Raw genomic sequence first — 13,354 nt, forward strand, 5'->3', positions numbered from 1 at the left:
TAATTGCCGGATTAAAACCTAAAAAGTGACGACGCGCTGTCGTCCAATCAGAAGAGAGGCGCCCAGGCAGGAAGTAGAGCCATCAGATGAATGACTTCCTTATCATTTCACTATTACTTGTTTCCTTCTTCTCTTGGGCGCAAGCTTCGTGACTAAGCAGTGTTCTTATATCCATTAAAAGTATAAGGTACGTACCTGTAGAGTATATGCGTGCATGTGTGTGATCATGAGCCTACTAAATCATCATGAGCATTAAACACACATATGCACATTGTTGATCTAGGGAGATGGGGATGTTGGGTCTGCTGCAATAGCCTTCTATTCAAGGCTAACCCTGGTCGTAAACTGACTTCAGTATTTTCCCGTAGTTTGTTCAGCAACATTTCAGAGCAGCAACATATATGTGTGTGTGTGTGTGTGTGTGTGTGTGTGTGTGTGTGTGTGTGTGTGTGTGTGTGTGTTTGTGTGTGTATATGTATATTATATATCTATATAGAGATATAAGTATGAAGATATGTAATGTATGTATGTCTGAGCAATATGCTGTGTGTGTTTGTTTGTGTGTGTGTGCATATGTGTATATATATATATATATATATATATATATGTATGATTATATGTAATGTATGTATGTCTGAGCATGCTGTGTGTGTGTGTGTGTGTGTGTGTGTGTGTGTGTGTGTGTGTGTGTGTGTGTGTGTGTGTGTGTGTGTGTGTGTGTGTGTGTGTGTGTGTACTAGGGATGGGCATTTGAAGACATTTTCTTGATCGAGCATCGCTAGAGTTATCGATCAATTATCGATTAATCATTAACTTTTTTCTATGTTTTTTTTCTAATGTTTTTATCAATGAAATCTTTATTCCAACAATAATGTATGGGCCAAAATTAATACAATACAGTTAACTTGAAGACCTACAACTGTTTAACAGTTTTAAAATAATAAATACAGGCATTATAGGTTATAGGCCTATGCGGCGCTCGTAAAGTCCGAACAATGCGCCTACAGGCGCTCTTAAAGGTTTGGAAACGATTCAACAAGACTAAATCTGTAGCCTATTCCAATTACAATAAGTAGCGAACTTATCGGACAACAATAATCAAACAAAGGCAGTAGGCTAAAAGTGGGCATTAAACTGTATAACTGTTATGAAAAAAAAGGGGGGGGGAAAGGCCGACATATAATGCCTGCAGCCGGCGCGCGGAAAAGGCTCGCAACAAAAAGATGAGCCACCCATTTACAAACAATTGCATGAACTAGTCTATCTAAAAGCAATACCTTATTGAACATATATAAGGCTGGACTTGTTGCTAAAATATCACAGTTTTGGCAAAATGTAACGACTCCAAGAGGCACCAAGCGGAGCGAGAGTCAACACATTAAGAAAGAAAAGAGCGACTCACATACGGTGGTGACTGTCGTCCATAGCATACAGTAACTCCAGCCTACATATTTTTGTTTAGGAATATAAGCATGTTAACATGCTCGGGGGTCAGACGCGAACGCAGCCTTGTAACTGTCAGTCCAGCAGCAGAAAACACCCGCTCTGACGGGACCGAAGTTGCGGGGATGCAGAGGTATTGTCGCGCTAACTTTGACAGCCTGGGGAACCTTCTTCCATTCACTTTCCACCAGTCGGCAGGGTTATATTAAATTAAATGCTTCAAGACTCACAGTATGCAACACAACGTCCTTTTAATCGATAACAATATAAATTGATCGACGCATTTCTTAACGATCAATTATCGAGCATCGATTAATTATGCCCATCCCTAGTGTGTACGCATATGTGTATGCATGTATGTATGTCTGAGCATGCTTACTGTGTTTATGTAAAGCAGTAACGGACCACATTCCCCTCCCCCCTCCCCCTCCTCCCCCTCCTCCCCCTCCCCCTCCAGATGGGGTACATGACCGTGGAGGAGCACAGCTCCACCATGCTTCACCTGAGGAGGAGCCCTGGGATCCGCTCCTGGTCGCTCCTCGTTGGTAAACACTCTTTGCTTCCTCCACATGAATATTGAATCCACGTGAAATATGATAGAGACGCCTATGGATCGTCCATCTGTGTTTGCTGCTTTCCCAACTCCTCTTTTCTACCCTTGTATGTCTGTCTCTTTCCCCTGCTGTATTCAAATATATAATCGTGTTCATTTTATTGTTCTACGACCAGGTATAACATCGATCGGTCTGGCAGCAGCCTACTACAGCTCAGGTAAACGCAACTCCATCCTCATAACCTTGAGTCTCAATCAATAAAATGTGATTACTTTTTATTTGTATAGCCCTTTATCACAGTTACAGTCTCAAAGGGACTACTGCCCGACTACTCTTAGTCCATCATCGGAATCAATTAATGGACTGCATTTGTACAGCGATTTTCTAACCAGTGGCCACCACTCAAAGTGCTTTACAATATTGCCTCACATTCATTCACACATTCACACACCGACTGCGGGATCAACCACGCAGGGCGACAGCCAGGAGCAGCGAGGTCGAGGCGTCTCGCTCGGGGGACACCTCGACGCTCAGCTAGGAGGAGCCGGGGATCAAACTGGCAACCTTCCGGTTACCAGTCGACCCGCTCCACCTCGCTCTGCCTCCCAACTGCTCCCGACGAGCTGGCTGTCTCAACCGACAGTGTTTGAATGAACGTATGCATGAATGGGTGAATGTCAGGCAATAATTGTGACGCACTTTGAGTTGAGGGCACAGGTTAGAAAAGCTCTGTATTGGCGGCGCCCCGTGGCAGAGGGCGTGCCACAAAAGGCACCGTGCTGATCGCCGCGACCCGGGTTTCGATCCCAGCTCCCTGTGGTCCTTTAAACCTTAAAAAAAAAGCAAAGCGCTGTATTAATGCAGTCCATTTGCCATTTGCCATGCCGCCCCATCATGACCTTCCACCCAGCACCTCCCACCTGGGGCCTACTCACCCCCCTGTCCCCTGTGTGCCCTGCAGACAGCCTGCTGTGGAAGCTGTTCTACGTGGCCGGCTGTCTGTTTGTGGCCGTGCAGAACATGGAGGAGTGGGAGGAGGCCGTGTTCGACAAGGGCAGCCGGCGCATCGAGCTGAAGACCTTCAGCCTGTACGCCCTCATCCTCACCCTGTGGCGGCGGGGCCACGAGATAGGTAACGCCGCGCGTGCGTGCGTGTGTGTGCGTGTGTGTGTGTGTGTGTGTGTGTGTGTGTGTGTGTGTGTGTGTGTTCCCAGACGCTAGACATGCATCAAAGGGCTTGTGTAAGAGAAAGTAGTAATAGTAAACTACTAATAGTAGTAGTAGTAGTAGACTACTAATAGTAGAAGTAGTATGTAGTAGTAGAATACTAATAGTAGAAGTAGTATGTAGTAGTAGAATACTAATAGTAGAAGTAGTATGTAGTAGTAGAATACTAATAGTAGAAGTAGTATGTAGTAGTAGACTACTAATAGTAGAAGTAGTATGTAGTAGTAGAATACTAATAGTAGAAGTAGTATGTAGTAGTAGAATACTAATGGTAGAAGTAGTATGTAGTAGTAGAATACTAATAGTAGAAGTAGTATTAGTAGTAGGTGGTGTGAAAATGACAAATTGTACATTACATCCTTCATTTCCGGGGCGTTTGTTGGGTTTGTGCGCTCAGTGGTGCTGGACCTGGAGCACCTGCGGGACGTGTGCGTCCAGGAGGAGAAGGTGCGCTACCTGGGGCGCGGCTACGTCCTGGTGCTGCGGCTGGCCACGGGCTTCTCCTACCCGCTGACGCAGAGCGCCACCATGGGGGGGCGCAGGTGAGTTCCTGGATGCCTGCGGGGGGCCGCCATTAGGCGGACCAAAGTGTTGGCTTATTGAACGTTACATTTGAATGATGATAATGGTTCTGGGGTCTAACGTTTACATTGAGGGCATTGAGCAGAAGCAACTTACAACCTTTCATACACACGTTCACACACCGACGGCGGAGTCGACCACGCAGGGGCGACAGCCAGCTCGTCAGGAGCAGTCAGGGTGAGAAGTCTTGCTCAAGGACACCTCGACACTCTGTAAGAGCAAGGAGGAGCAGGGGATCTAACCTTCCAACCCCGCCTCTTACAGTGGTTTAAATGTACATCATGTACTGTAGTGTAAAACATTTGCAAACATGTACAAAATCTAGATGTTTTTGTTCATGGTGGTTTCAATGGTTTGTTCATGGTGGTTTCAATGGTTTCCTGCATTTTTATGCATGAATTGTGTTGATGCATAATACCGATGCATTGTACCTCAATAGTGTTCAAGGCAAAACAAAAAGTCATGCAATTAAAATTATACACGGGTACAAAGTAGTAACCAATTGGAAATGTACTTTAGTATTACATATACTTATTGTACACAACAAATTGCAAGATTTCTATGGTTTGTGTATCTATATTGATACACAAACCCATGCCTCCAGAGCCTATTAACTGTGATTGAGGGATTTTCATGGCTTGGTCTGCCAGTGATGTTTCATCAATGGTGATGCGTGGGTGCGGTTTCCAGAAACCCAGCTTTACACCTGCCTGATCCCTTCAGATCAAACATCAGGCTTATACATCAAAGGATTAAGATAACATTTGTTACTGATCCAAATGTGGTTGGCCTGATTTATATTTGTATGTATTCTATCATTTGTATTCAAAAGCATACACATGTACTGCAACACCGCACACACATTCGCACACCCTATTTGCATGTTCATGTGTTTGATCAACTTGAGTGAGGGATGTTGTGTGTTCAACTGCGGCCGACTGTCGACTGTCCGTGACGGCGGTCTCTCTCTGTGCGACCCCCAGCGACGTGGAGGCCGTTGGGGCCCTGCTCAAGCGCTTCTTGGGACTGGAGGAGCTCCAGAGACGCATGAAGCAGGAGGAAGACGATGCCCTGGTGGAGGAAGAGGAGGAGGATCTGGACCACAGCAGCGACTCGCAGGACGAACCCTTGACCGCTCAATAAGCTGTTGCAGGGACGTGGTTCGATGAGAAAAAGAAGATGCATTCTAGCCGAAGTTGCATACACAGGCCACAGCTCTGGCATTCCTCTAAGTGCTGTTTTCAGAGATCTATGACGTCGTCGGTTTTTGTGCCTCTCTGTTAAACTGTATGTTTGTCTGGGTAAGCCGTTCAAAAAACAGGCTTCCCACAGTAAAACGGGCCACCCCGTAGATAATCACCCTTTCGCATGTTTATACACCAACCCATTACTCAAGTGCCTGTAAACTATAATTGAGCATGAAGGATTGCCACGGCTTTGGTCTGCCAGCAATGTTTTTTTTTTGGTACGGAAGAAGATTAAATGCTTTTGTTTTGTTTCGTTTTTGGTTGCGTGTGAGTGTGTGTGTGCATTTGTGTGCACATATTTATTTATTGACTCTATTTTTGTTCCAAACCAAAGAATCAAGTCAACCTCAGGAAAATGCTCCCAAACAAAAAGGGAATTAACAGGAATTCAGCCTATCACTGCATCCCAGCCGTACATGAGCGAGAGTGCTTCAAATAACCCTGGAAGTTTAGTTTTGCAACTTGATTTTACATTTTTTACTGTCAATAAAACGTTTTTTTAAATAAAAGATCTCCTTTCACTTCACCGATGACGACAATGCAGATGACGATAATGATGCAGATGATAGTGACTATGATGCAGATAATAATAATGATGACGATTTAGTTCAACGTGTGTGAGCATGGGAGCAACATGTTTAATCATGCTGCTCGATATCCCCAGTGCAGCTTAAAAACAGCAGAACTCAGCCTCCAGAACGTCTATGCTGCAGCCAGGGGGGCCAGCATGGGGGCCAGCATGGGGCCAGCAGGGGGGCCAGTGGAGGGCCAGCATGGGGCCCAGTGGAGGGCCAGCATGGGGGCCAGAGGAGGGCCAGCCTGGGGCCATGAGGGGGCCTTTGGGGCCTCGCTCACTGCTGCGGCACCATCTCCGGCAGACAGACGCTGATCTCCTCTGTGATGCGGCGCAGCGGCTCGGCCACGGGGCTGAGGTGCTGCTCCATCCACTCCTGGGCGGTGGAGTCCGGGTACAGGCGCTCCATCTCCACCCTGGCCACGCTCGCCCGCTCCTCCAGCATGGTCAGCAGCCTGCAGAGAGAGGGAGGGAGAGAGGGAGGGAGGGAGGGAGGGAGGGAGGGAGGGAGGGAGGGAGGGAGGGAATGGAATGGAAGCCAAGATGGGAAAATGGGCGATATTGTGCTTAATTGAACGGTTTGTAAATGCCTCGCTCCCCCGTGGACATTTGCATTTGCCACGACAGCACTGGGATCGTAGGGAGGGAGATGTTTGAGCGGCATTAGCAGTTAGGGGGGTATAGTAGCCTCAGTGACCTGTCTGAAACGACTTAGTTCCAGCACAACAGAGAATACATAGAACCAACTTATCCACAAGCAACGATCCACTGGCTCATTACAAATTCAACAAGTAGGGACTCTAATGCTGACTTTTTTCTGTGTAGTCATCACCTTTGTCCAAAATGTACTCAATCAACTCAATCTAAAGACTAAAGCCCATCCCCTCTTGTCCCAATCAATCCAAGGATTACACTTTTTTATATTGAGCTTCTCTACATCGATTCGATCCACGGAAAAGCAGGAGCATCAGCTCTGAAGCTGAGTGTAGGCTGCAGGGAGGAGGGTGTGAGGTTCAAGGTTCCATCAGCGCCGACGGGGAAAAGATTTTGTTTACGTGGTGGCTTGGCTCTGGATCTGCATGCAGATGAGGGGGTTGATGGCCTGTCTCTGGCGGTGGTAGGGGCTGAACCATCCTCTCACATACCTGCCAGAAGAGCACAATCACATGGTTTAAGCTTTTGGTTTTATTCAAAAGGGAACCGTCGCACTATGCTATATGCTATTTCATATGCTGTTTGATGTGCTATTTTCTTTAAAACGATCTCTGTTTCTGCGATAGTCAAGGCAAAGTGGACCATTGACGTAAACATAAATCAGGGGGCGATCGTTTTGTGAAAATTGAACGGATGTTGCAGTTCTTTTGACAACCCGAGTATGAGGCAGTAGGACTCGTCTCTTTTAAAAGACAATAGTTTCCTTTCCCCTTTAACAAGGCACCGCACCAGGACGGGTTATTTCTGGGGTTATGGTGGCCCAATGGATCCCCACCAAAGAAATCTTTCCTCCAAAATCATTATTGTATTTTCACCGAACTGTGAAAGAATTATGAATGTATTCTATCATAAGTCATTCCCAACTCTCCCTATTCATAAAATGCAATCATAATACTGTATTCATGCTACCATGCAGAGCCAAGCTAGGCCTGGTGTACTATGGGGAGCTGTGAGGAGGGCATTGGAGCCTGGCGCGCCGTGGCGTTCCTCACATGCTGCTCTCAAAGTGGCGCACGTCCTCCGAGTTCAGCAGCTGGGACAGCTCCACGACGGAGACCGCAAGCCTCCGCCCGGTGAAGAGAGAGTCCTCCGCGGGGGTCCTAGCAGAGAGCAGGGACACGGTCAGAAGGTTCAAGTCACCGACCTCGTCTACGCAACTCTAAGAAGAAAATCTGCCATGATTCAGAGTCAAAGTCCAAGTCAGCTTGCTTGTCAAAACCAACAAATGTGCACGAAAAATAGAGGAATCAAAATGTTGTTTGTCTCTGACTCGCGGTGCATTAAGTATAAAAGGATACAGTTAGGTAAAACGAAATAAGGCACAGTCTCATTTACATTAATATTTAGGGCGTTTAGGAGATGCTTTTATCCAAAGTGACTTACAATAATTCCATTTGTCTGAAGAAGGAGAAACAACAATATATCTCTGTCGGTACAGTAAGGGTTTTCACAGAACCAAGTGCCAAGCACTAAGAATCACTAGGTTAACCCATTCCCCGTATACAACAGCAATAGGTAGGATAAGCTCTGCACAATTTCTTTCTTTACCTTACCTTATTGTGTTTTAATGTTAGTGGGGCATCCTTCATAAGCCCTCTGGGGATTCTTTTGTCCCACCCGTGCGTTTATGTATGTCTTTGTGCATCTTTTATTGCTATTTTAATCTTGTTTATCTTGCGCAAAGAAATAAAACTAAACTAAACAAAACTAAACAATGCTAAGTACTATATTTTTCAGGCTCACCTGTCTAAGGTATCCATCTCAACGGAGGAGATGTCCAGGGCCCCGGTCACGGCTGCCTGGACCTGGGGCCCGAAGTGTCCCTGGATGAGGGTCTGGAGGCAGGAGGCCAGCGAGGGCAACGCCAGCGGCATCAGCTCACACAGGACGGACATGTGGTCGTACCTGGGCATGGGGGAGGTCAAGGGCAGCTGAGGCTACCGGCTCACGGTGTTTCAGATGGAGAGAAGTGCTGTCCTGTGTTTGATACAGGTGACAGGAGGGGACGTGTAACGTTGTTTTCCGTTAAGTCAGACATTATCAGGAGGACTAACGAGAACTAACGTTCACGACGTTCCACCCACAAACATCTCTGGTCGTACCACCACTCCCAATCCCAAGCCATATCCTGCTTGCTTAACTTGGACGTGAGTTTGGTTACTGAAACATTAATGGAGTTTCATTAAAGTCTGGTTAATTGTATTAAGCAATAGGTAAGGCTGGATACTATGGAAAAATGTACTTTCAAAAAAGTATGTCAAAAACTGAATGTATTTGAAACAATATGTTTTATCATTTTAGACACCAACATTTGTTGTTAGCAATAATCGAATACCATTTTTTACACGTTTTTACGCTAGCTCTCAAAGATGGATAAACGCATCCAGGTGGACACGCCCACTTGTGATGTCAGAAGCGGCAGATCTTCAAAAACAGCTTATAATGGCAAATCACACTCACCCCTGGTGGCATAAAATGGGACCTTTAAAGTCGTCCGCTCAGGGCTTCACAACGCGCTAACCCCCGCCTGCCCGTGACCCCCGACCCCTGCCCCCCTCCCCCCCTCACCTCTGCCAGCCCGTGAGGGCGATGCCCAGCAGGTGGACCCCCGGGGAGACGGCCCCCGCCACCCGGAGCCACTGCAGGTGGTTGTCGACGTGGCGCTGGGTGCCGGGCACGCTGGTGTGCACGCCGCTGGCGCCCTTGAAGGCGCTGGCCGCCCACAGGTCCGTGAGCCCCGCAGCGCAGTACTTCTCCAGCAGGGACACTGAGGGGGGACGGGCCAGCAGGGGGCGGTGTTGTAGAACACAACCAACACACAGAAATGGACGCTTACGTTTAGCAGACGCTTTTATCCAAAGCGACTCACAAGAAGTATGTTTGTCAGAAGAAAGAGGAACAACAATACATCTCTGCGGGTACAGTTAGGATGTTCATAGAACCAATTGCCAAGCATTAACAATCGCTAGGTTAACCCATTCCCCGTACAGAACTTCGATAGCTAGGATGAGTCGACTAGAAGCCACTTTAGTTGTTTAATCTTGTCTTTTACCAAATGCTTAAAGATAAATGATGCTGTGTCGTTGCGACTGTGAATTCAATTTGATACACAATACTGATACAGAAGTAGACAATAAGGAAAGCTTCTTGCTCAAGGGCGCCTGTACAGCTAGACTGTGGCAGGTGGGGTTCAAACCCTGCACCCTTTCTGCATACCCTTCCCTTAGCTATACTAGTAGGGATTGCTGCCAAAAGGAACACCTTTAGTAGCTAATAGATACCCATGTTGACCGAGGTATTTCATATTGGTGCAGCCCTACTTTAAACGCAGGAGTACATCATGTATGTGCATAAATACGTTTGTATAAAAACAAATGTTTTTGCGGCTGTAAGGGCTTCAGGGGTTTAAGTCCTACCCGTTTCCTCCACGTTCAGACCCGGGTTGTAGTCCCACAGCATGGGCTGAATCAGGCCCACAAGACCGCTGGCTGGGACAGGTAAGGAAGACAAAATAACAATGAAAATCATTTTATTATATTTTAGTTTAACATTTATATTAACCTTTTATGTATTCAGGTAGAACACATTGAGTTATACAATTCTTGAAGGATGTCAGTAGAGAGCGTGTTGAGGTGTAACCGAAAGGTTGCTAGTTCGATCCCCAGGCCCTGAGCAAGACACCTCACCCTAACTTCTCCCGACAAGATGGCTGTCGCCTTGCATGGGTTGACTCCGCCGTCGGTGTGGGAATATTTGCATGATTTGCATGTCGCTTTGGATAAAAGCTTCTGCTAAACGCCATGAATGTAAAATGAGTGTCCTGGCCTAAGGGGAGATTAGGCTGACTGGAAAGGGGACCTATAGTACTTCATAATTAAAAAAAAACGACTGGCTCAGCAGAAAACCACTCCTGAGTGGTCTCATTGGTCTAAACAGACCAGAGACCCCTCCTCCAACCAGTAGAACAACACAATCAAGACCACTTTGTTGTAGGCGTGTTTAACGTACGCGTTTTGTATGTTCCTGCACACAGAACATATTTTATCTACTGGCATCATAAACGTGCATCACCCAGGAGAGTTTGACACACTGAACCTCCTGAGGAACCTCCCTACGTCCTCCTTCGTGCGTGGATTGCCCTCTGACCTTTGAGCGTGTCGTGGCTCATCCCTCTGAGCATGTCGTCCCACATGACGATGTTCAGGTGAGGCCACGCCTCCTTCACCGCCCCGGCCACCCTGGTCACGTGACTCAGGAAGAGCTGCTCCACCGTGCGTCCAGGGGTGCTCAGCCAGCGCTTAGACTCCTCCCCCTCGCCCAGCATGTAGACCTGGTGGGGGAGGCGGAGCTCAGTCAGACGCGCTCAGAGAGGCCGAGCTGCACTTTGATATCCACCATTTTAAAAACAAGCTGCTTGGATAGAAGCAGTAACAACAATCGTATAAGTAATGTATAAACAATATTCAATACAGCATTCATATTATTACAATGTATAACATACATTGACGATATGTTATATATTGACATTATATGTTATATATTAGCATTATATTTTATATGTGAACAATATATAATGTTACAATACATTATTATAAATAGTGTATAAACAAATAACTAAGGTGGCAACTATCATATAATATATCAAACATATAATATATTAAATGTGTAATGCAGGTTTAAAAGTAACTGCAGAAGGTATTATTGTTTTGTTGAGTCTAGCTGACTCAACAAAACTTTTTGTTGAGTCAGCCAGACTCAACAAAACAAAAAGGACCACAACATACACCCCAATGGTGGTCCTAGTGGGGGGGGGGGGGTTGGATCCTCACCTCACCAGCTAGACCAGGACCACAACGTCCACCCCCACCCCGGTCCTAGAGGGTCCTCACCTCGTCCGCCCCGACGTGCAGGGTGCTGAGGCCCGGGTGCAGCTCCACCACCTGCCTCAGCATCTCCAGGACCAGCCGCGGCCCCCCCTCCCCGTGGGGGCTCAGGGTCCCCAGGCACTGGCGGAGCTCTCTGAGGCCCCAAAGGGACCGGTGCTTCAGCACAAACTACCACAGACACACACGTGCACATTTACAATTACATTCAGGCACGGCGAGGCGAGGCAACTTTATTTATGTAGCACTTTTCATACACGAGGCAGACTCAAAGTGCTTCACATGTAAACATTGTCATACAATAAGATAAAATAATAGATAAGTAAAAGAAAACATATGCAAGACGCTTTTATCCAAAGCCACTCACAGCGGCTCCTACACACGTTCACACACCGACGGCGGACTCAACCCACGCAGGGCGACAGCCAGCTCGTCGGGAGCTGGCTGTCGCCCTGCGTGGGTTGAGTCCGCCGTCGGTGTGTGAACGTGTGGCGCGTGGGGGAACGTGTAGGGTGAGGCGTCTCGCTCAGGGACACCTCGACACTCGGCTAGGAGGAGGCAGGGATCGAACTAGAAACAAGACAACAAGCACTACAAGGCAACCTGCTCTACTTCCTGATTTTAAGAAGTTGATCTCGTTCATTATTTTATTTTTTTTAAATAACAACGCATCTCTTATGCTGCCCTTCGAATGAACCTCCAGGATTTCATTGGCTTGCGGAAAATACCTAGAAAGAATACCGGTTCTTTCTAGTATTGTGTTTGTGTCAGTTCAACGTCTTTCACTGCTGTTACATGAGGATATAAATTAATTAAATCCTTCAGCACAATCAAATGATATCAAGATACAACATCATCTGTAAATTAAACTATGTTTGACTCTTGTTTGAGGTGGACATTGAGACTAACTACAGTTAGTTGACGTGCAGTCAACTTTAACTTCACACGTTCACGTGGAGGGACGGCAGACACATCGCCACACGTCTGTTGTCTTATTCCCTTGCAGAAGAAACGCCCGCCATCAGCTAGATGGTGGGCGGGCCGTGGACGAGTTACTGGGCCTGACTCACCTCCATGTGACCAAAGGTCTGGACCAGGGGGATGACCTCCAGACCCTTGGACCTGGCAACATCCTGGATAGATAAGACCTCCTCACGACTGCAGAGACATTCAGAGGAAACAAATGAGTCTGTGTACAGGTGTGTGTGTGTGCATGAGTGAGTGCGTGAGTGCGTGAGTGACCGAGTGAGTGAGTGTGTATGTGAGGGAGTGTGGTGTCTCACCTATAGGCGGGGTGTGCTGTGGCCTGCAGCAGTGACAGCTCCCCTGAGTAAGGGAACATGTCCTCGTATTCCACCAGTAAGCCATCCGCTCCCAGTTGAGCGAACAGTTCAATCAACTGTGTGGAACGACAAAGTCAAGCCTCTTGATAACACACCTCGTTGACCCGATCTACAGGCTAACAGCACGACGGGAATGATAATACAACTTAATGAAAGTAATAATACCACTCCTTACCCTGTAGATGTAGTCGATCCTCGGAGGGGCGCCTTTCAGATCCAGGTGGACTAACTTCTTCCCCTTGGGCCAAGGTGCCGTCTGCATCCTGGATCAGTGGTGGACGAGATGCTCTTCATACGAAACAACACTACATAAAATAGTAAAGTTCTGTCCTACCAGTTTGTGCAAACGCAAAAAAAAAAATCTCGAGAGGGATCATCAGGTTTCATCCTAATAGATGAAAACCAAACCTACACGCCTGCAGACCTCCAGAACGGGGGTCTACAGAGTGGGGTCCAGCGGACCCAGATGATCCGCTACACCGACGCACTTCCAACGTGGGTCGAATCAGAGATAACATATCTTGTTGTCACGATACAAAACGTCCTCAGGATGCTTATCGATTACCTGAATGTCACTTGTCGGATCCGTCGATTTGAATCCTTTTTCTTTTTGCACCGTGCGTCTTCTACACCTGCCCAGATGGATCCGGTGTCCCCGGCCGACCAAGCTGTGTTGATCCTATCTATATACCAGTGTTGTCATTATTGTTATTCTCGCAGTATTCCTGGCAGGCATGTCGTTGCTTTGTTCATTGGCTATGCGGCCCAATGAACGCCTTGGTTCCTG

General features: G+C 47.1%; 2 protein-coding genes across 4 annotated transcripts; one reads left to right on the forward strand and one right to left on the reverse strand.

Moving 5' to 3' along the window:
• The first annotated feature begins 41 nt into the window (after positions 1–41).
• LOC132446070 (cytochrome b-245 chaperone 1 homolog) lies at positions 42–5,562 on the forward strand. The gene is made up of 6 exons (XM_060036170.1): positions 42–187; positions 1,901–1,988; positions 2,173–2,214; positions 2,959–3,129; positions 3,622–3,766; positions 4,790–5,562. The coding sequence occupies exons 2-6, from the start codon at positions 1,901–1,903 to the stop codon at positions 4,947–4,949; spliced, it is 606 nt and encodes a 201-aa protein (XP_059892153.1). The 5' UTR covers positions 42–187; the 3' UTR covers positions 4,950–5,562.
• hexd (hexosaminidase d) lies at positions 5,309–13,319 on the reverse strand. 3 transcript variants are annotated; one of them, XM_060036158.1, is made up of 12 exons: positions 13,133–13,319; positions 12,743–12,872; positions 12,508–12,623; positions 12,295–12,382; positions 11,231–11,395; positions 10,488–10,671; positions 9,758–9,829; positions 8,910–9,108; positions 8,085–8,246; positions 7,334–7,441; positions 6,683–6,772; positions 5,309–6,082 (listed from the first exon to the last, which is right to left on the reverse strand). In XM_060036158.1, the coding sequence occupies exons 2-12, from the start codon at positions 12,827–12,829 to the stop codon at positions 5,905–5,907; spliced, it is 1,449 nt and encodes a 482-aa protein (XP_059892141.1). In that variant the 5' UTR covers positions 12,830–12,872; positions 13,133–13,319; the 3' UTR covers positions 5,309–5,904. The 3 variants fall into 3 exon arrangements, 2 of the variants coding, with proteins under 2 accessions (XP_059892141.1, XP_059892140.1); XM_060036157.1 differs by having other exon boundaries at positions 12,743–12,830; positions 13,133–13,318; XR_009522770.1 differs by having other exon boundaries at positions 6,053–6,082; positions 7,251–7,441; positions 12,743–12,830; positions 13,133–13,318.
• Positions 13,320–13,354: the final 35 nt, after the last annotated feature.

The sequence above is a fragment of the Gadus macrocephalus genome, chromosome 18 (assembly GCF_031168955.1).
Source record: "Gadus macrocephalus chromosome 18, ASM3116895v1".
NCBI classification, from domain to species: domain Eukaryota; kingdom Metazoa; phylum Chordata; class Actinopteri; order Gadiformes; family Gadidae; genus Gadus; species Gadus macrocephalus.

What these genes read in the sequence shown, in the direction of transcription:
- hexd (XM_060036158.1), bottom strand. Translation starts at nt 12,829, where the DNA reads ATGCAGACGGCACCTTGGCCCAAGGGGAAGAAGTTAGTCCACCTGGAT. An exon ending in GAGCCACGACACGCTCAAAG is followed by an intron (nt 9,830 to 10,487) that starts GTCAGAGGGCAA and finishes TACCTGTCCCAG; the next exon opens with CCAGCGGTCTTGTGGGCCTG. An exon ending in TCTGAACGTGGAGGAAACGG is followed by an intron (nt 9,109 to 9,757) that starts GTAGGACTTAAA and finishes GTCCCCCCTCAG; the next exon opens with TGTCCCTGCTGGAGAAGTAC.
- LOC132446070 (XM_060036170.1), top strand. Translation starts at nt 1,901, where the DNA reads ATGGGGTACATGACCGTGGAGGAGCACAGCTCCACCATGCTTCACCTG. An exon ending in AGCAGCCTACTACAGCTCAG is followed by an intron (nt 2,215 to 2,958) that starts GTAAACGCAACT and finishes TGTGCCCTGCAG; the next exon opens with ACAGCCTGCTGTGGAAGCTG. An exon ending in GCGGCGGGGCCACGAGATAG is followed by an intron (nt 3,130 to 3,621) that starts GTAACGCCGCGC and finishes TTGTGCGCTCAG; the next exon opens with TGGTGCTGGACCTGGAGCAC.